This window comes from Myodes glareolus, chromosome 15 (genome assembly GCF_982192425.1).
Source record: "Myodes glareolus chromosome 15, mMyoGla1.1, whole genome shotgun sequence".
Classification (NCBI taxonomy): Eukaryota; Metazoa; Chordata; class Mammalia; order Rodentia; family Cricetidae; genus Myodes; species Myodes glareolus.
Window position 1 is genome coordinate 26387254 of NC_142040.1, and position 22895 is coordinate 26410148.

A 22895-nucleotide genomic window follows, 5' to 3' on the forward strand; every position below is an offset into this window, starting at 1 on the left:
GCCCCTGATATATTGCTTTCCAACAGAAATATCAATCTGTCACCTGGGAACTAATTGTAAAACACACATTCACATGAAATAATAATATACTGGCTACCTCTGTGTGAGGTAAGAAGCAAGCCATTTTACTACTGTAAAAATCCTCTAACATAGTAAAAAATCATAATGTAGTCTGAAAATATAAAAGTGAGGTATTTTGACAACACTGAGTTAGAAACGTTCTAAATCTACATCTTCACTAAGCTCCCGTGTTGTACATACACACCATGTATTATTTCCACTTAAAAAACATGTAAATCTAAGCAGAGCTTAAGAATCATGTACTGAGGGGCTGGAGAGATGGCTCAGTGGTTAAGAGCATTGCCTGTTCTTCCAAAGGTCCTGAGTTCAATTCCCAGCAACCACATGGTGGCTCACAACCATCTGTAATGGGTTTGGTGCCCTCTTCTGGCCGGTAGGCACACAAGTAGACAGAATATTGCATACATAATAAATAAATAAATATTAAAAAAATTTAAAAAGAATCATGTACTGAATCATTTGCAGAATAAAATTTAAGACACAGACTCCCACATGTTCGGGGGTGGGGTGCTATGATGAGCAAAAAAGCGGGGGAAACAGATATCCATGAGGTGGGAAAAGAATATCCACTGGGTGAAAGGCGGGGAGGATGAAGCAAACAAAGATTTGAACCTCATCTAGTTCAGAGACTGAGCTCAATCAGACAGCAGGCGGGTGGGGGGGTTAAGTGTTGAACCTAGGGTTCATACATCCTAGGCAAGTACTGTACCACTGAGCTATATTCCCAGCAAGACAGTATATTTAACATGGTATTAGACACATGAGTTTTAAACACTCTTGACTGGTTGACTGCTTAGGGTAAGTGGTTCAATTAGCCACTTGGAAGAAATATGCTAAGAAGTTAAAATTTTAATTTTCCAGCATTACAAACTTAACTGCTGCCAAAGGGCTAGAAGATAACACAGAGAGAAAACAGAAATGAGGGAAATTTTACATAAATGCTTTCTTAGCATGCAGGAAGACCTTTGACCATTAGCTACACCACTCAAATATGCAAGTGTGTACGCCAACATTAAAAGATGTGCTATCTTAATGACTGAGTGATAAAGGAGAAAAGCTTGATCCTAAAATTCAAGTCAATACAGATAACCAGGCACTTCTTAGACTTCCGCTTATTTGACATTCACTACAGCGTGAGGAGACAGATATTAATCCAAAGCTTATTTGACATTTGCTATAGTGTGAGGAGACAGATATTAATCCACAACAGAGGCAGAAGTTGGGAGCAGTTATACAGCCTATTCAATTTATATGTGGCAGAGGGGGTTATTCAACATCGAATTATGATGCCCGAGTCTGTACAGAGCTGCATAATAACAGTAATCCACGTGCCAGGCTTTATAATGTTTTTAAAGGCTCTTTAATTCTATGCATATATATTATTATTATCTCTACTTTCCAAAAGATGACTGAGCCTAAAAGAGGGAAAGCAATGTGCTCACTCACAGACACTATAAACAGAGAGCCAGGATTCCCTTTCCTATTATCCCTTTGTCAGCACTCCAGACCTGTGACTGGCTAGTCACAGAACTTAGAAGTGGGTGACGGAGAACACTCTTGGTACACTTTCTTCCCTATCATATATATCACCAAGGATTCAGCAGGCCTCTTGATCCTACTTCCCCAGGTATGGTAACTGTACCTTGTTTTTAAGAGTTCCTCGGAAGGTGGCCCTTGTGTGTGTGAAGGCCATTCTCAGGTACTGTCCAGTTTATGAGACAGGGTCTGTCACTGGCTTAGAGCTTAATGATTAGATTAGATTAGACCAGGATGAGGCTCACGCGGCCTTCGCAGTGCTGTGATTGTTAGCATGTAACAAAAAGCATACCTGGCTTTTGCCAATGTTTGCAGGTACACAGACATATGTGTGTGCATGCAAGTATGTGTGTGTGATGTGGGTATTGGAGATCAAACATGTCTTTTTGTTTGTTTGTTTGAGATAGTGTTTCTTTGTGTAGCCCTGGTTGTTCTGGAACTCACTCTGTAGACCAGGCTGGCCTGAAACTCACAGAGATCTGCGAGTTTCTTCCGATGCTGGGATTAAAGGCATGCGCCACTACCACCTAGCTCTTAAACATGTCTTTTTGCTTGCAGAGCAAGTCACTTTACCAACAGAGTATCTTACTGGCCCTATTTTTTAGTTTAAGCTTTTCATTTTCAATCAAAACAAAAGGCTAATAGGACTGGTGTCTCTTTTTATTTAACTTTTGGTAATATTTGTCATTTGTAAAAAAACAGTACTTCCTTGTTGAGTTCTATAGCAAATTTAACCATTATAGTGGATCCCCGTCTCCATGTATCTTTAAGCAACTTAAGCCCATAGTTTCTAAACTTCGATCATGTATTATAATCACTAGAGACTTGCAACTGGATGAGAACCAGTCTAACTCAGTATATCTGCTTCTGGAAATGTTCAGTGCTTCTTAGTCTAGTAAGAATTTCTGTACTAAAAATGACAAAAAAACAGAAGCAAGAAACAGAAGGCAGATTTAACCGGTTAATATGAAAACCTAGCTATCAGAAGGTTGATGAAAATCAAAATGCAAGACCATTCTGTGCAAAGTTACTTAATTTGAAACACAGAGTTGGCGAGATCACTCGGTGTTAACAGTGCTGTTCCTGCTGTTCTTGCAGAGGAACCTGCACTTAAATTCAATGGCAGAAAGGAAAACCTACAAGAGTTCAGTTTGGGTGTAAGAACAAAAGGAATTATTTCCAATAAATTTCAAGTAAAACAAAAATAAAAATCAAGACCCTTGATTGGTAGTTTACCCTGTGACTAACACCGACCTGGAGTTGGCAGAGGGTTCCGGGCCCCAGCAGTGCAGTAGGGACACCAGGTTTACAGGAGCTCCTCCACGGGTAGATGACAAACTGTTTCTCTAAACTCAATTAGTGTCATTACTGCAGGGGGACACGGGACACAGATCCTGAGACAAGGATTTAAGGGAAAAGCTCTTTTCAAGTCTCCTCTATTATAACATTATTATACATTTTACTTCAGAACATTGATTATTGCCAAGAGGTTTTAATAATTTTTCCAAATGCCTTTGTATTTGATTTTTCAGAACTCCCACTTGAACTGAAGAGCTAGTCTTAGTGGGTTAAATAACTCACTAAAAGTCACCTAGCTACTAAGGGTTAAGACCTGAGCTGGGAGGCTAAAGAGAGAGATTCAGTGGTTAAGAGCACTTGCTGCTCTTACAGAAGATTGGGGTTTGGTGCCCAGAAGCCACAGGGAGGCTCTCAACTCTTAACTCCAGGGGATCCACACCCTCTTTTTACTCTAGGAGTACCAGGCACACGTCATGTGCATACATGCACGCAGTCAAAACACTCATGCACATAAGTAAAAACAAATATTAAAAAGAATGGAACTGGAACGTCTTTCTATTTTGCAACCAATGTTTCTACTACTCTACATTGCTTTGGTTCATAGGTAATTACGTAAGTGCAATCAATAAAAACTATAGCCTGTCTTAAAGAAATGTTACTCTGTTATTTGCTTTTTCACTCAGGGGTTTAAACGTTGGCATGCATAAATGCTGGAGACGAATCTGTACTAGTTTCATGAGACCATAACAGTGCCTGGTAAAGTACTGGTATTGAGTGATGAGAACCACATCAGCAACATGTAAGCTAATCTTCTTACTAAATATAAGAAATTGGTAAAAGAGGAGTAGGATAAAAAAAAAAAAGAAGCCAAATCTTCCTGTGAAACATCTGCAATTTTTAAGTCAATAAAAGGAATGGTCCAATACCTTAGACACTACCGTACATATTTATCAAGTGAGCCATGTTGGAACAGTGAATAGAAAACGAAGCTGATTCTAAGAAAACAACTAGCTAGCACACAGGCTAACAACTACATACCATCTTAATGACAAGCACGCCGTTTCACTTAGACTGCTCTGAAGTTCTCACCGAGACAGCCCCGCTCTTTCTCCCTCGCGTCCCAAACCATCTTTAAGCACAGTGCACTGCTTCAGGGTCTCACCGCTTCAGGAAAACAGAAAGGAGCACAGTGCTGTATTCACTCTCAAGGACTGAATTAGAACATGGCCAGAGCGGTTTCAAGAGGAAAATGAAAGGGTTAAAAGCTGGCAGGCTGCTAGAAGTGCAATTAGCAGTGGTGTTTTCCTCATCCTCCATTTGTTCACTAAAAGCCAGCCACTCGTGACAGGGGCGTGTCTCAGTAATGTTCAGTTATAGGAGAGGGACACAGCAGACGAAATAAATTTTTTAAAAAGTGCTTTTACACCCATTTACTTTTTGTATGTATATATATTTATCTGCATGTATGTATGTACGACACACGTGTGCATGGTGCCCAGGGAGAACAGAAGAGGGTATTAGATTCCCTGAAACTGGAAATACAGTTGTGAGGCCCCACGTGGGTCTGAGAACTGAACCCAGGTCCTCTGTAGGAGCAGCCAGTGCTGTTAACTGACAAACCATCTGCCCTGGTCCAGAAAATAATCTTTGTAGTTTTAGTTCCTAGGCTGATAACTGACATATGTGTATATATTCCTGACTGCTGATGAGTGCAATCCCAGTTCTCTCGAATTTACTTTTTCAGTAAATTTTCTGAGGAACAGTTAATTATCTGTGAAAAGATTAAACAAGGACACAAAGAGCAACGATAGCATTCATTCTTTCGCACTACACTCCTATTAAAACTGTCAGTAAAATTCAAGATTGGTCCATGCCAACCTACACCATCGGACAACAGTAAGATGAAGATTATATGCATTAGTTTTGATTATCAAAGAATATTCAACAAAAATGGGCTGTTTATTATTTAAGTGGGAGGTATGTTGTTGTGTCCAGAGGACAGTAAAAGCGGGATCTTTAGATGGTGAGAAGGGCTCAGGAGAGGGCTGAGGCAGAATGTTGGCCCTTCCATTCTTATTTGGCCTCAAGCTATACCCACATGAAGACAACAACAACAACAAAATATCAGGAAGGACTCCACCCAGCATTTTGCTGCAGTGGCATGGACAGACTTAGACAGGTGACACCATAGAACCAGAAAAACTGAAAGAAAAAAAAAAACAGACGAATATGAGAAACACACAGAAGACATGGAAATCAAGTGGTGAATACTAGATCAAATATTAATTAAATATGCCTGCAAAAATTATGTAAGAGAAAACCACTTAAGTTGGTTGATGGTGATCTTCATAGACTGCAAAGATGGATAAAATTTATCACAAGAAAACTTTATAGTCAAAAATGGGGAAAATGTGTAGAAAATAATGTCAAATAAAAGATACTACCACATAACAAAAAATTTTAGTATAAAAGCAATATTATGCTAGGCAGTGGTGGCACACGCCTTTAATCCCAGCACTTGGGAGACAGAGGCAAGCAGATCTCTATGAGTTCAAGACCAACCTGGTCTACAAAGCAAGCTCCAGGACAGTCAGGGCTGTCACACAGAGAAACCCTGGTCTCGAAGTTTAAAAAAAAAAAAAAAAAAAAAAAGCCAATACTATATAGTCTGAGTATTCAAATATGTTTTCGTTTTTTAAGACTTTTATATTGAACATTATTCTAACATTATTAATTTGGCAAAATAAAATATACACAGTTCCATCACTGTACAGTGGTTCATACATCCCTATTTTTATGATGTGCCCACACTTCATTTGGAAAAAAAGCTCTTGGCTTTATTTCCTACTTTCTCTCTTGTCGTCTGTCTTCTGAAGACATTTTCTCCTAACTGCTGTTAGACAGACTTGCAGCACACCTAAATGGTAGGAAGGACAGCAAGGAATCACAGGCGATTTACTATGGCTGGGGCACAACAGTAAACCCAACTTTGGCTAATGTCATTGAGAACAGCTTGGAACAGTGAGCTGTGATGGTCCCTTTTACCATACGAAAATAAATAAACAAATAAATAAATGAAGCTTAATGAGAAACATAAAGTTAACAAACTAAGGCGTGGTGATACAAACTTTAATCCCAGCACGGGGGGGGGTGGGGGGGGGGGGGGGGGGGGGGGGGGGGGGGGGCGGACAAGGGGGAACATAAACAGGCAGATCTCTGAGTTCAAGGCTGACCTGGCTACAGAAAGAGTTCCAGGACAGCCAGGGCTACACAGAGAAAGCCTGTCTGGAAACCCCCACCAAAATTAATAAGAGAATAAAATATAAGGAAATTTGAGACGGTGTTGAACATAGGATAATGACAACCAAATATACACAAGAAAGTATTTGGTTTTAAGTATAGGACCCTAACACTGAATACTGTCCTAATACTAACCCTTACTGAAGTTTCTTTCACAAGTAGAGAGACTGATTTAACATTTCATTCAACCCCCTCATCCCACAAAGCTGGTATTCATCAATTAAAATCTAACTGAGTTAGAGAATAACAACACCATTTAATCATGAGAATAAAGAGCACTAGGCAGCAGCTAGGCAATCCTTTTATTTAAAAAATAAGGCTCAAAAATCAAAATTACAAGTTAAGAGGAAGAATTTTACTTCTGATTTTAAAACCAGAGCACCCAATCTATGAGATCTTTTCTACCTTCACGTTTGAATGGTACGCTGACATCTGATAAAGACTTCAGGAAAGCCATGGGTTGTTTCCCATGACTCAGGGAAGAGAATTACAGCAAAGTTTACAGTGTAACCTCATTTCCTAAACACAAATGAAGAAGCTTCAGACAATGACCTTCCACGTGATGAATCCTAGTACAAAAAGATGAGTTCTATTGAATTTCCTTTCCTGGGAAGACGACCAGGAAGATTTACCATTTGCTGGTGCTAAAAGCTTAAACTGAAGAGTCCCAAAAGCAGGCAGGTAGTCACACCCAAGATAAAATTACACAGATCAGAAATTTTCTGCTGAGAGAATAGACCAACACAGAGGGTGTAAAGGACTGGGCAGGATCACGTGGAATGCCTTGCTTCCTGGTTGCTTTGCAATTCTAAGCCATGAATGACTTAAGTGGATCTTATCCTTGATTTCAAAATAATGGAATGTGTTTCTTTTCCTTGAAATAAGTAAAGCCACAGCCTGGCACGAGGGTGCATATAATTTTTAAATAGACTCTCAGTGACCTAGAACTTGCAAATCTGCTAGGCTGGCTGGCTAGAACACCCCGGGGATCTACCCGTCTTTGCCTCTGCGGTCGGGCACAGTGTACGCACCACTATTTCTAAGGTTTTAGAAGTGGGTTCTAAAGATCCGAGATCTTTGAAGGCAAGCACTTTACTGACTGAGCTATCTGCCCAGCTCCTGCTGTCAACTTCTGTTTTGAGGAAAGGCAATCACCTCATAATATTCACTTTATTAACACTTTATCCAAGCAAGAGAGGTAGGGCAGTGGCACTTTTCCCTCCTGTCCCAGTTTTAGGGTACTACTTGTTTCTCAAGATCCTTCCCATCTCCTGTGTTCAAAAGGGGTACACTATGTGTAAGTTGGTAGACGAACACATGCTTTATTTGGACAAACGTGAAAGGGTATCCCACATGGTACATCAGTACAAACTGGTGTGTTCTCATAAGAGTAATACATAAATAACTATGTGGAAAACTAATTTAGAACCAAAGACAGTACATATAAAAGAAAGTTCACAAGAGAAACTCCAGCATCACACACACACAGGAAAACACGGAGCTTCACTAATATGGAATAAATTAAGTAACTATCCATCAAAGTTTTGCTATGATGTCCTATGGAGCCAAGGGTGTGATGAAGTCACATTAACTGTGGTAGAATGAAACTAAAACAACCTTCTACAAGTAACTCAATGTTTATAAGTCTTACACATTCTTATGCTCTCTCCCCTTGGGGCTACTTTTCTGAGTTTATATTCTGAGATTATTAAATACAGAAAAGGGTTAATATATATATTAACACACACACACACACACACACACACACACACACATATATATATATATATATATTTAAAAACTCCAGGATATTTCTACTCTCAGGAAAGTTGAGTTACATTCAAAACAGCCATCAAAAAGATATTAATTTTTGTGATGACATGAAAAGTGTTTGTGCCTACCTAGGAATTAAAATGAAAACAGAAGTTGTATCCAGAGTATAATTGCAAGTAAATATAAAGTACTTGTATGAACTGAGATGCTCTTATAACAGTAATAACTATCTGGAAAACTAACTTAGAACCAAAAAATAGTTCAGTAAAGAAAATTCTCAATAGGAACTCCAGCATTGCACGCGCGCACACACACACAGATCATTAAATGAAAAAGACTGGACAGACACAATAAAAAGTAGATTACCAAAGTGTTTATATCATAGGGTCTTTAGGTCTTTCTCCTTAAAACTGTTTATTACTGTGAGTTTATAATGCTTGTGATGAAAAAATCCATCTTCCTGCAGTGTATGTAGTCATTGGAAATCATACAGAGCAGGGACTCCAGAGTGTCCCTAGTTCATGACACAATACTGCCATTCAAAGCTGTGACTTCAGTCACGGAGCTTAGACAACAATTTTAAAACGTGTTAAGAAGCATTGAAGTGGAGCTGAAGAGCCGGCTCAGTCGCTAAGAGCAAGGACCAAGGTTTGATTCCCAGTAACCACATGGCAGCTCAGAACCACTTGTATATCTCCAGTTCCAGGGATCCAACACCCTCTTCTGGCCTCCACCAGCACCAGGCATGCACATGGTACACAGACACATAGGTAGTTAAAACATCAGACACAGAAAAATAAATAAATAAATAAAAATAGAATTGAAACTAAATTTTAAAAAATTCTTATTCATTTATTTATTTATTTGGTTTTTTGAGACAGGGTTTCTCTGTAGCTTTGGAGCCTGTCTTGGAACTAGCTCTTGTAGACCAGGCTGGCCTCGAAAAATAATTTTTAAAAGACAACATAAAACTTTTTAAAAGGCACAAAGCATGAAAGACAGTCTAGAGAATTTTTTTGTGAAAAGTTTTTGAAGGTTATCACACTTAAAAGAGTCAGGTCTTTGGCGCTAGTGAGAGAAATGGCTCCGCTGTTCAGAGTCCCAGTTGTTCTTGCTGAGGACCTGGGCTCAACTCCCAGCACCCACACTGTGACTCACAACCGTCCCTAACTCCAGTTCGAGGGGATCTGATGCCTTCTTCTGACCGCTACAGGCACCAGACACACCAGTAGCATACAAAACATTCATACACATAAAACAAGTCTTTAAACACGTGTAAAGGAGTCAAGACTGAGTTACCTATAAGATTAATGTACGTGGAGTCACTTTTTCTCAAATTATGCCACTGAAATTAGTAAACAAAATGATAAAACATCTTCGTAGAAATAAAAAACAAACAAAACACTGATTCAGCTTTTGCAAGTCGCTAGAATTATATCAGAAAACTGTTTTATAGTTAGAGTCCTGGACACAGAGAAGGGCTGACCTGAATATCAAAGGACAGAAACCTTATTTTTTCCTTAGAAAACAAAGAAAGTTCCCTTGTGATAACCACTCTAACTCTGTGTAGAGCTGATTTTAACAATGTTATCATGGGAAGAGATTAATATTCAGGCTGGCTAAATGTAAAACACCAAGTAAAGATACAGAGACACAGTTAACACTGCTCAAAATTTAACATAAGAACCAATGCCACAATTTTACTGAATTTCAAAAGCATCTTTTAGTAATTTCCTAATTTTTCAAGGCTCTGACACATAATTGTGAAAATGCCATGCAGGAAAACACCCACATATAACTCAAACAACATGGACAGAACTAACAGAAAAATCTTAAAATGTAAAAGCTAAAAACAAAACAAAGCAAATAAACGAACAAAAACTACTCAGAAAAGGAAACCTGCAAATCTACAATGGTTTCTAAGACTTCTGTAATATTAAGTACAACAGATTTTCAAAAAATCATAACTATAAGTATCAAAAGAAAAACTAGCATACAAAAAACTAGATGACACATCTTCAAATAACCAAAAGAGTTAGTATTGTTGTGCTTGCTAAAAAAAGTCATAGAACATTGAAATAATATAAAATATTATATAAAAAAACTTCAAAGCAGCAAATGAAAACTTTACAATTAAAAAAGTGTTGTGGATAGATTCTGTTTAATGAAGTTAGTCTGGTAAGAAGGGATGGAAACGCATGCTTTCCCTGGTCTAGAATTCAGGGCACAGTACTGGTCTCTACGTCCCCTTCCAGGCAGATAACCATTGGGGCCTACACTCACTTACACATGGCAGACACATGGAGTCTAAAGAGATGCCTCTAAAGGATTCACTGTCTCTATCACTCCAAATAGATTATCAGAGTCAGGAATGCACTTCTTACAAAATAAATTCCTAAGTTTTTCCCTAGAGAAGGGTGGAGCATGGACAAAAATCTCTACTTAAGTCATCATGAAGGGATCCTCCAGTTTAAACAGTAACTGCAGGCCACAACCCAGCCACATCACTTACAGCTAAGAAAATGCGTAAATCTCCTGGCTATATGCTTTTTTGAGATGGGGTCTCACTATCTCACCATGTTGCTCAAAGGCTCATTCGTTATCTTCTTACCTCAACTTCCTGGAGCGGTGGGCACATGCAGCGACTGTGCCTCACACTCCTAGGTTCCTATGAGGTAAGTTGGAAGCATTATGCTAGTCCCTTGATTCAGTACTGTTTAGGCTAAAACAAAGTTCCAGAAAACCGCTACCTTTACAAGGCCTCCACTGTTCAACATCCTTTATTTGTTTGAGCAAAGGATTTGGGTCAAAGGGATGGTATTTGACAAGGTGATCCAAACTCACAGCTATAGCCTGTCTGGAGCTAGAGCCAACAGCTAGACTCAACACAAACTGCCTCCCTCCAACAGTCTAGTCTGTAAGTCTTCAGTGCCGTGAAGAGTTTAAGAAAAAAAAATATCAAAAGGAAAGGGCATTAGGATTTCCAGGCTCAACTCTCAATTCTCCGCACCAATAATAACTGTGGGGCAATGCTACACAAATGATTTAAACCCTTCTGGCTTTTTTCTTTACCTAAAAAAGTAACTAAAGACCATATTCCTTTCAGCTTCTAGAAGTAAATTTTGCTGACTGTAAATAATGAACATGATTATAATTCACTACAAAATTAGCCTCATTTCTGTTCATTTATGCTATTGTGAGTCTCAAAGCCCCTCCTACTTTCCAGAACCTGCTATTCAATTCAATTATCCAAGTGATGCTCTGGGAAGACTGAGCTAGTGTCTGTCACTTGGTTCTTCTGAACACTGAGCGGGGCCCCTGTGAAAGGCACAGGGCTATGCTTGCCTTGGTGGCTTCTTTCACAAGTCACATTCAGCAGAAAAATGGTGCTGAGCCAGGCATTGTTTTAAACACAGACTAGGGAAGCAAAAGGAGGAGAATCTCTGTGAGTTATCGGACAAACTAGTCTACATAGTGAGTTACAGGACAGTCAGGGCTACACAGTGAGACCCTGCCTCAAAGACAAAAGGAAGAAGCAACACTTTTGGAGTGGAAGCATGCAACAGATCAAGTGATTTTTTTTTGTTTGTTTACTGGTTTGTTTTGGTTTGTTGGTTGGTTTTTTTCTAGAGACAGTTTCTCTTTATGTATCCCTGGTTGGCCTGGAACTCAGAGATCTGCCTGTCTCTGCCTCCTGAGATCAGAGGCATGAGCCACTAGGCCTAGCTAAGATCCAGTATTTAATTTTGTTCAGATATTACTAACTGACTTTTAGCAGCAGAGGGTTAATCTGTATTTGATTTTATAGAAATTTCTTGGCCAGGTGGTGACAGCAGCCCACATCTTTAATCCCAGAAGGCAGAGGCAGGTGGATCTCTGTGAGTTTGGGGCCAGCCTGGTCTATAAAGCCAGTTCCAGGACATGTTACACAGAGAAACCCTGTCTTAAGAAAACCACGCACACATACCAAAACAAACAAATGAAACCAAGTAAACAATTAGTATCAACAACTGAAAAGCATCATTTATGCTCAAATCTGACATTCTGACATAAAGTTTAAATCCCTTCACTTTTCTTGCTTTTCCTTCTGTCCTGACACAGCTACTTAGCATGAAATATTAACCCGCCCTTCTTCAGAAGCTTTGTGCTGCAGCACTGGCTCAGGTTAAGAGCACTTAACTTTGCTCTTGCAGAAGTCCCTTCCAAAACTCCAGTTCCAGGAGATCGCACACCTTCTTCTGACCTCTACAGACAGGCACTAGGCACACACAGTGTACATAAATATGTGCAAGCAAAACATTCATATACATAACAAAATAATACACCTCTTAAAAGTTAAGAATAGATGTAAAACACTACAGGCCTAGAAATGTTGCAAATTTATTTTATTCACATATGGGGAATTCGGGTGCATGTATGTCTAATGTTTGCCTGGTGCCATGGAGGCCAGAAGAGGGTGTCAGATATCCTGAAACTAAAGTTACATCTGGCTGTGAGCCCCTATGTGAGCACCAGGGAACTGAACCTGGGTCTTCTGCAACAGCAGTCAGTGCTCTTATTTCTCCAGGTCATAATCTAGAAATTTGACTTCTTTGTCCACCTCCAATAATGAATTTTATCTTTTCCTATGCACTGTTTGAAAGGACTGTAGTTTAAGACTCACACACACACTGCACTCCCTCTGCTTGGCTCTGAGTTCTGGCCTATTAGTATAATCAGTCATGGAAAAATAATGATTGCAGCATTAAATCTAAGAGACAGCTAATAGTACTTACATCTCATGGGGTTGCTTAAGGGTAAAATGCCAAAGTTCTGTGTGTGTCTGTCTGTTTCTCTCTTTTTGGTTTTTTGAGACAGAGTTTCTCTGTGTAGCTCTGGCTATCCTTAAACTAGCTCTATAGACCAGGCTAGCTTTGAACTCAGAGATCTTCCTGCCTCTGCCTCCCGAGTTCTGTCTTAAAACAAAAAAGAGAGAGAGAGAGAAGAAAAAAGACTCTTCTTGTCTAAAACAATGTTAGCAATCAGATATAATACAAAGGTCTGGTCTCGACTGTATACTGACAGAAAAACAGCACAACTAGTGTACAGGATATTACTGGACTAAGTAACCACTTGTCTGTGCAATTAAAATTCCTTCATGTAGTATCTAATGACTACAAAAATAATGCTCACCCTTACTCATGCCCAATTTTCTTACTCCCCTCTATGTGTAGAAATGCTCCAAGATGACCTAGTTGCTGTCCACTGATGTGGAACAATGTTCTTGTACCCTGTAAAAATTTATCACTCACATTAGTTTAATAAAACACTGGCCAGTAGCCAAGCAGGAAGTATAGGTGACCAGACTAGAAGAAACCTAGGAAGAGGAAAAAGGCAGAGAGTCAGCCACCAGCCAGACACTCAGGAAGCAAGATGAGAATGCCTTACTGAGAAAAGGTATCAAGTCACATGGCTAAACATAGATAAGAATTATGGGTTAATTTAAGTTGTAAAAGCTAGTTTGTAATAAGCCTGAGCTAGTAAGCCAAACAGTTTTTAATTAATATAAACCTGTGTTTCTTTAGGACTAAATGACAGCAGGACTGGGCAGGACAGAAAATTCCGTTTGCAATCCTCCCTTCTTTACTCCACTTCATTAAGACAGAATTCCTTGTTGATTTCCTGGCCTCCCTTCTAGCACAGTGCTGAACAGAGGTGACCACATTCTCCCTTAGTCATGGTACCATGTCCCCATGGTCTCCCTGCTGTGAGACAATGGTCTGTACCCTGTCAATTGTATTTTAATAAAATACTGATTGGCCAGTATCCAGGCAGGAAGTATAGGTGGGGTGACCAGGCAGGAAGGAGAGGTGGGACAATGAGAACAGGAGAATTCTGGGAAGAGGAAAAAGTCAGTCCGCAGTCATCACAGGGAGAGAGAGGAAGCCAGACAGAGTAAGCAAGATGTGACTGCCTTGCCAAAAAAGGTACCAAGCCACGTGGCTAACACAGGCAAGAATTATGGGCTAATGTAAGTTTTAAAAGTTAATTAAGAAGCTGGGTGGTGGTGGCAGCGGCGCATGCCTTTAATCCCAGCACTAGGGAGGAAGAGGCAGGCAGATCTCTGTGAGTTCGAGGCCAGCCTGGTCTACAAGAGCTAGTTCCAGGACAGGCTCCAAAGCCACAGAGAAACCCTGTCTCGAAAAGCCAAAAAAGAAGCCTGAGCTAATAGGCCAATCAGTTTATAATTAATATAGACCTCTGTGTGATTTGAGACTTAACGACTGTGAAAACTGAACAGGACAAAAACCTCAGTCAATATTTCCCTCTGCCCTTGCTGATGGCCCTGTTAGTGTCCTAACATGCTAGGCTGTCTTCTCTTCTCCATGTCCACAATTCCATATGGTCTATACCATTAGACAGCATCCTGAATTCTAGACTCCAACATCCAGTGTAAGACACAAGCAAGCATCTGTCTGTTAGACAGACATCTCAGACACAGCTGGATAGAGAGGGGTCTCGTATCTGTTTTTGGACAGTCTTGTAGCTCTGATGGTTTGGACCTTGCAATCTGCCTATGAGACCTACCACTTCAAACTAGACTGAAAAAGAACTCTTGATTTACTTCTCTAATCCATTCAAATCTACTCCCACCCCCTGCCTATTATCACTAAATGTCAGTAGTTTTCACCCAGTTGTTCAGATCAAAATATCAAAAGGTCATTCTTGATTTTCTGTTTGTTCCACATCTAAAATCCCCCCAGTGCTATCCAAATATACCTTCAAATGTGCTTGGAATCAGACTGCCCAGTCCTCCCCCAGGGAGGTCCAGACACTGTGCTTTCTGAAAACATGACCTGCTACAACTATGTCCAGGCCTCCATTTTGCCCCCATGTAGCTGCTTGAAATAAAGCAGCAAAGATGACCTGGTGAAGCCTGGGATTAATTGTGGATGGGCTTATTCTCCTATCACAGCCCTCAAAGTTATTACCTAATTTGGGCCAGTACCTCTTCAAGTGCACTACGTACAGCCCGCCTTGTCATGTTTTAGCAACATCTGTTTTCTTGTGGTTCCCCTGCCATGTTCAACTTGTCCCTACCTGCCGGCCTTCACTTTTGCAACTTTTCTCCTAAAATCTTCACACTGGCTCCTCCTACCCTTGATCAGATTTCTGACCACTCTGACATTTAAGAAAGGCAATGTCCTTGGCTCTCCTCTCCAGTCTCTCAATCTATTTCTTCTTACTGCTTTTTTTTTAATATAAAAAAGTATCTATTTCATTATTCCCTTTTACTTCATTAAAAAGGCCTGGGATGAAAAATTAATATGACTCTCTTTTTTTTCTTTTTGGGTTTTTTGAGGCAGGGTTTCTCTGTGTAATTGCCCTAGCTGTCCTGAAACTTGCTCTGTAGACCAGGCTGGCCTCAAACTCATAAAGAGTCGCCTGCCTTTAACTCCCAAATGCTGGGATTAAAGGCGTGTGACACCACCACTCAGCTAAAAATTAATATGACTCTTCATTGTCAGGAAAAGCAGACAATATGAGATTCAAGCTCCCTAAAACTTCGTAATCCTGGTTCCCTTCCTAGAAGTACTCTGGGATGTGCTTTTGTATTATCTTTATAAAGTTCTTTTCTGTGCATCTAAATATGTAGAAATAATGAAAACAAATCATTCAAAGTATGCCTTAGCTTCCCCAGTCATTGTATACAGATTGATGAATACAGTATAGTTCATTGACGAACACTTACATAACCTATCAACAATTTTTGAACCACGTCTGTTTACTTAGCTATTTTACTTGGAATTTACATATTCTCGGATTCCTATAGCTATGTATTTTAAAAGAGGCCTGGAAAGGAACAGAGCAATTGAAAGGCTGGGCCCACTCCCCAGCACACCAGAGGAAAACAACAGAACAAACTAGTAGAATGTTAGAGGGGCAAAAGTGATAATAGTACCCACAACCTTCTATTAGTCTGTTCTCAGGCATGCACATACATGCAGGCAAAACACTCATATATAAGTCTAAGAAAATTTTAAAAAGTCTATGATGTTGAGAAGGGAGCTCGGGAGATGGCTCAGGGGTTAGGAGCACTTGCTGCTCTTACAGAGGCCCCAGTTTCAGTTCTTAGCACATACATGGTCAACTCACAAGGACCCCTAACTCCATGTCCTCTTCTTTCTCACGGAGGCATGTGCAGTGTACACACATACAAGCAAAGCACTCATATACATAAAATAATAACCCTTAAAAATAAGAATATACTCTAACTTTTTTTTGGTAGATGGTCAGTAAATCCCAGAAGGTACAATACAAGGGTGAGAAGAGTTAAGACAGGAGGCAGGCGGGTGGAGATGAGACCGTAAACAGCCACTTTACAAGTCCTATGAATGGAATGCAGAGGACAAAAGGCTGACAAGGAACCTGGAGGCTCTGCAGTTACTACAAAGACCTTCTAGCACCTGACGTACCCACCCGGTTAAAATGAAAGCTACTAAGGCAAAAATGGCTTTACTTTAAAATTCCTGGTTTGGGTGTGGTTGCACACACGCCTTTAATCCCAGTACTCTGGCATGTGGATGAGTGTGAAGCCTGGGCCTGGGTTACACAATGAGACCCTGCCTAAAAATAATAAGTAAACAAATAAATAAAATACCTGTGCTGATTTAGCAGTGTGTGAATTCTGCCAGACCCCTTCAGTAGATTCTGTGTGTTTGTTTCTAAACTGTGGTCAGTACAAAGCGGACTTTACACTTTACTGCCCATGTCCCTTCTAGTGACACAGCGCCATGCTCACTGACTAGCCAGACTTCCTCTTCCGACTATTTTCTCATTTAAAAAACTGAGTTGTGAGAGGTATGGTGGCACAGGAGGAAGAGAGAGGGAGGGGATGGGAGGGGAGAGGAGAAGAGGGGAAAGGAAAAGAAAAAGGAAGAAATTGTTCTCTTTGTTATGTATTTCATAATTATTTTTAAAAACATCCCGTTCTTGATGATTTACACAAGTAATAAGCATTTTCATTTCAAAATTTTAATCATTCATTCTAGGGCAATTTAAGACCTCAGTCCAATTGGACCAGGTTGTCCAGTGAAAACCCTTGAGGCAAATCTGGCCACACTAGTTAGGAGGTTCACTGTCTGAAACTGTTCTGCATGACAGTGACAAGGCTGGTATGGACCACAGAGTAGAAAATATAATCTACCCGTGTACAGAAAAAGTATGGACCTGACTTTATGCCACTTAGGTACCTGACCTGCTCAGTGATCCAAGAACATAGCAGGTTCTGACCTCTTGAGTACTCCATGAAATGGGTTTCTACTTCTCAAATGCTCAAGCCAGTCCTCCCTGAGGCCAGCACAGGTTTACGTCATAATACCTGCAACCCTGTAACCCTGTATGTTGTTTACATACAGCAGTCAATCCTAGAATCGAGCAGTGGTACACAGCTCTCTCCAGCTGCAGGAACCTACCTCTAGAGGCTTACTGTATTAACTAACAGACTCCCAAAACTTGCGTGTTCCTCTATGTTCTAGGTCAAACAGTTTATTTTTAGTTTATATTTTTCCCTTCTCTTTAAATATTGGAGTGGGACAGAAGTGGAGATCAGAAGACACCCTTGTGTGTCAGTCCTCCCCCTCTACCTTGCTCATTGCTGAGTACAGTAGGCTAGCCCACAAGTTTTAGGACAGTCTCCTGAGGACATCAGGCTAGCCCACAAGCTTCTGGACAGTCTCCACATATGTCTTCCATCTCTCTGTAGGACAAGTGATTACAGATGCAGGCTGCCACACCCAGCTTTACATGTGTTCTAGGGAATCAAAGCCCAGGCCCTCTACTTTCGTGGCAAACACCTGACCCACTGAACCATCTTCTCAGCTCAGGTATTTCTCAAAAAAATGTTAATTGCTAATGGAAACATAAATGATGTGGCTCTGTAACTTTACGTCCATTTTTTAAAGATTTGGTTGGCACCATCTATTACTAAGCATTTGTTCGCATAAATGCTACATAAGTTTGGAATTCTCTATTATTTCTCTTCTATATTTCTTTTGTTAGTAAATCAAAAGAGATAGAAAGGACCTGTGTCAGTGGGAGTGGTTTGTGCACCAGGATTAAGGGGATGCAATGTCACTATTTTACTAATGTTCCAATCAGTTGTAAAAACGCATGCATGTGTGTTTTTGTTCCCTTCCAGCATAACATCTTCTATTCTCTTTATGTTAAACAGCTCTAGTCTTTCTGGCTTATTTTTCCATTAAGACTTTTCATTTATTTCACCAGTAATGGGCTTCATCAAGTGTATTTTTCAGTTCAATTACTTAATGGGCCTTTAAACTTCTCTTAGTCACTAAATTTAATCAAATTTGTGATTTCTTTCTTTTTTTTTCCCCTTTCCCATTTGTTTGAGAGCATTACTAAGAATGCTGAGTCTACATACGCTTGCTGCCTTCATTTTAGAATTCAGATTTCTATCTATTTATCTACATACCTATCTATATATCTAGATGTCCAATTATACTTCATCCAGGTAAATATCAATTTTTCATTTTCTAAAATGTGGAAAGTTAATCTCTGTCTGGTTTAATTTTGATAACTATTTTAACAGTGTAGCCTATGGTTTATATTTTGAAAATATGTGCTACATAGAAATATACAAATATCATCTTTTACTTAGACAGACCTAGATTCAGAGTCAGGCTTGCACACCTAGCCCTTGTACAAAATGTATAGTCATCTCCTCCCATCAATTAAAGGGAAGCAATTTCCATGTATAAAACAGGACTATGATGATGAGAATTATGTAAAAGAAATACCACGTACCAGATGTCTACAGATAACTCCTGACATACTACAATGGGAAAATGTATTAATTCAGTCTTTCTTTCCCTTCATCTCACATCCATAGCTGCATTACTGTTATTTTGCGTCTATTTATTTTAGGAACATTATTACATTCCCTCAAGCAACCTTAGCACAGTGGTGGACATTATTATCTCCATGTTGGTGCCAGAAGATAGAAATGGAGACTGAACCCGAGCAACACAGAAAAGCTGTCTTAAAACAAAACAAACAAGCCAGCAGGCCTATGAGTAGAGGCTTATAAGCATATGCTAAGGCAAAAGGATTAAGATGGAGGACTGCCCCGGACCACAGTGAGTCAAGGCCAGCCTGTGTAATTTAGTCCTTTTACAAACGTGTAGCCTGCATGAGGTCATCAGTTCAATCCCCAGCACTCACACAAACAACAGCCACAACAATATAATCAAAACACCACCATGAGCCGGGTATAGTAGCCCATACCATTAATCCCAGCACTCAGAAAGCAGAAGCAAGCAGAGCTCTGTGAGTTTGAAGCCAGTCTGATCTACAGAGTGTTCCAGTATGGACAGAGCTACAGAAATGGACTCTTTCTCAGAACACTACCACAAAAAACTTGCCTTAAGCAATAGCAGCTTGGCATTATGGATCCAGAATTTGGGAAGATACTCAGTATCACAATGAATCAGAAAGGCAGTAACCATTCTATGCACAAAGATGTTCATTGCAAGGTTTTTAATACAGCTACAAGAAATTAGAAACTCTTAGGAGAAATTCACCCAAACATTATAGTCATAAAAAAGTAGACAAAATAACTAAACAACTTAAATGTTTATATCAGGTTTTTAAGAAAAAAGCAGAAAATTACTTATGTAATAAAACTGTAGGAAAACAAAAACTCGTATTGGGAGGAAATACACCAAAGGGCTTATAGAAATCGTCATGTGGTCCTGAGATTGGTGGTTTTCTTAGTTTTCTAAAATAGTCACCAACGATGAGAAGAGTAGTGATGCATGGAGCACTCACACGCAGGCCGGGTTAGAAGAGCATCCTGTACTGACTCAGAAGATGTTCTCAGAACAAAAGCAGACAAAAAACTCAAGACACTGTAACCCGCCTTTAGTTACGCTGAGAATTACAAAGGGTCTGGCTTCAAGGGTCTGCTCCTGATGTCCATACCACACAGGACAGCTCTATCTTTTTGTTTTTGGTTTTTGAGACAGGGTTTGTCTGTGTAGCTCTGAAGCCTGTCCTGGAACTCACTCTGTAGACCAAGCTAGTCTCAAACTCACAGAGATCAGCCTGCCTCTGCTTCTTAAGTGCTGGGATTACAGTGTGCACCACCACCACCTGGTGTGACAGCTCTATTTTACATCATGAAGTAAACCAATAATAGAAAGGCACCTGTCGGTTCCAACTGTATGGTCTTCACAGCAACAGCAACATTTCCTTTCAATATGGAGCTCAAATAGTTCCACTGTCATTGTCTTTTGGAAATAAGATGTGGCCATCCTTCTGGTATGGAATTTATCTTAGAAAAATTAGAAGGCAGCCACGTGTGGTGGAGTATGCTTAATCCCAGCACTCGGGGTGGAAGGTGAGAACAGAGGTAGGTGGATCTCTATGGTTTGAGGCCAGCCTGATCTACAAAGTGAGTTCTAGGACTGGCAATGCTGCACAGTGAGACCCTGTCTCAAAAGACAGACAAAAACACATAAAACAAAAAATTCCAAGACAAATCTCCATCCTCATTTCCTGTTTCAGTATTTCATTTGACCCCAGAGTCGCTTAAGAGCTTTATTACACTAACTGATAGGACTTCCAAGAACACTTTAGAAGTGCCAGAGCCAGCCAATCAAACTCACTTCTCGGACCTCTCTTCAGTACAAACCGCCCCCTCTCACAACCACCTGTTCCACCGTGACTCCATCTTCTCTCACCTGACAAACTCTTACTAATACAAGCCCAGCAGGACCTCATCTTCCGTGAAATTCCACTCACTCCAACCCCTCCCTTTCTGAAGGGGCATTGTCCTCCGTGAATGCAAAGACTTCTCAGTTGCTCACTCTAGTCCAGCTTTCTACACCTTCTTCTTCTTCTTCTTCTTTTTTTTTTTTTTTCTTTTTGAGACAGGGTTTCTCTGTGCAGCCCTGGCAGGGCTGGAACTGGCTCTGCCGACCAGGCTATCCTAGAACTGAACAATCCACCTGCCTCTGCCTCCTGAGTGCTGGGATTAAAGGCGAGCACCTGTGGGCCACATTCTTCATACCTGGCAAAGAAGCGCAGCCCCCACGGCCCTGCGCGCCTCTCCTCTGTTTATACTGCTTTAATTTACTTGATGTGTAACTTGATTTGGCTTCCTTAAAACCTGATTTCTTTTCCTAAAAAAATGTTTGCAAAACCCAATATGGTTAACAAATACAAGAAATTCCTCTGACTAAAGCTCTTGTTCACATCTCCACACAATTCATTCAGGAAAAAAAACTGAATGCACACAAGCACTTTAACATTATATAAGTCGGGAAAATCAGTCATGAAAACAACGAACAGAACAAATATTGATACTGAAAATCGTCACAGCAAGGATAACTTTTTTTACCCAAAAATCTATTCTGCCCATATTATGTAATGACGAAAGGCTTTTAGCGATGGAGAAAGAAGTACAAAAAATATTTGTGACAGTCTTTCAATGGGAGGAACTCAGTATCCTGACTGGGGTGACGATAGAGCACATGAAGGCTCATGGAAGGTGGAGGCCACTTTTCAGAAGAGGAAAATGAAACAGACCCCAATGGGTTTATAGCGAATCAAGTAAAAACAGTACTGCCAAGCCACAATTCCCCCACACCCACGGGTCAAAGATTTTAAAAGAAACCCGCACCTCTAAACTACTATTTTCTCTTTGTAGTTCCAAGTTTTCAGCCGGGTCAGCCATTCTCTCCAATAACTGGGACGCAGGGTAAGGGAGACTATAGAAACCATAACCCCGCCCCAAAACCCAAATCCTCCACTACCTCATTAAGTACATTTTCTTATCACTCTTTAAAGGAAGAAATTCGATAGGGAGACTTCAAACCCAGCAGGTAAAGATGAACACATATGAATGGGCATATTCCGGACAAGTCAGTTCCGAATACTGATTTCATCAAACATGTTGCACTTAACAAGCATCTTTTCTTTAGGGGGCTAAGCACCGCTTACGTACTCACTGAAGCCATTCCTGTTTTACAGCAGGGACAAACTAAGCTTCTTTAGACAACCTTCACAATTAGTGGACGGCCTCCAAATTCGTTTCTACAGTTACAGCGGATTTGCGACTAGCATGACAAAGTGAAACTGTAAACAATCCCTGCAAGGCCCACGTGATTTGAAGAAAAAAAATTAAACAACGCGAGATCATTTCTGAGGGGAAGAAAGCCTTTCTAAAACCAGTTTGATTGTGGTGGCTGGTCTGTTCCTCGGCGGCCGTTCCCTGTGCCGTGTACGGACAGGACACGGTCAGATGTGCAAGCCCCACAAACCTAAGCAAAACCCGTAGTTACAAACATTAAAATGATGAAAACACGTCGCGAGGCCAGCAGGCCCTCGGGGGAGGCGGATCAGCTGGTTGCAGAAATCGAGGTGTGTGAGCTCCGGGACAAAGACCGGCGACCTCGGGTCCTAGCCCGGTGCGGCCCGATAGGCGCCGCACCAGCCCGCCCCGACGGCCGCCCTCCCGCCCCAGGACCGACCTCCCACGCCCTAGGGCGCCACCCGCCCCGTCCTGGTCCCGCAGGGCGCCCGGGGCGGCAGCTGTTGGGCTTAGAACCGCGCCGTCGCCGGCGGGCTCCAAACGGCCGGGCCGGGTCCAGAAGAGCCGGCAGCCGAGCTTCGTCCCCCTACGCACGGCGGGTGGGAGCCCGCTCGGCCGCTTCCGCCCCTCCGCCCCGGCCACGCACCCTCACGCCACCTACCCGGTCCCACACCATCCCAGAGGCCTCCGGCGCTCGGGCCTTCTGCCGAAGCGGCGCTGCCTCCCGTCCGGGGCCTGAAATGGCTGCGGAACAAAGAGAATCTGGGTTCGGGCGAGCGCCGGTCCGATTGGCCGGGGGGCGGAGCCCGGC

The 22895-nt window shown here is 41.1% G+C and overlaps 1 protein-coding gene across 2 annotated transcripts in view; it reads right to left on the minus strand.

The window, feature by feature from the left end:
• The window catches only part of Tnpo1 (transportin 1), an 85768-nt gene extending 62873 nt beyond the window's left edge, over window positions 1-22895 (minus strand). Inside the window, exon 1 of one of the 2 annotated variants that reach the window (XM_085676815.2) lies at window positions 22746-22895. In XM_085676815.2, coding sequence (XP_085532941.1) covers window positions 22746-22760 — 15 coding nt within the window. In that variant the 5' untranslated portion in view covers window positions 22761-22895. Of the gene's footprint in view, window positions 1-22001; window positions 22103-22745 lie in introns of those variants that run through there. The other variant, XM_085676816.2, reaches the window with a different exon arrangement.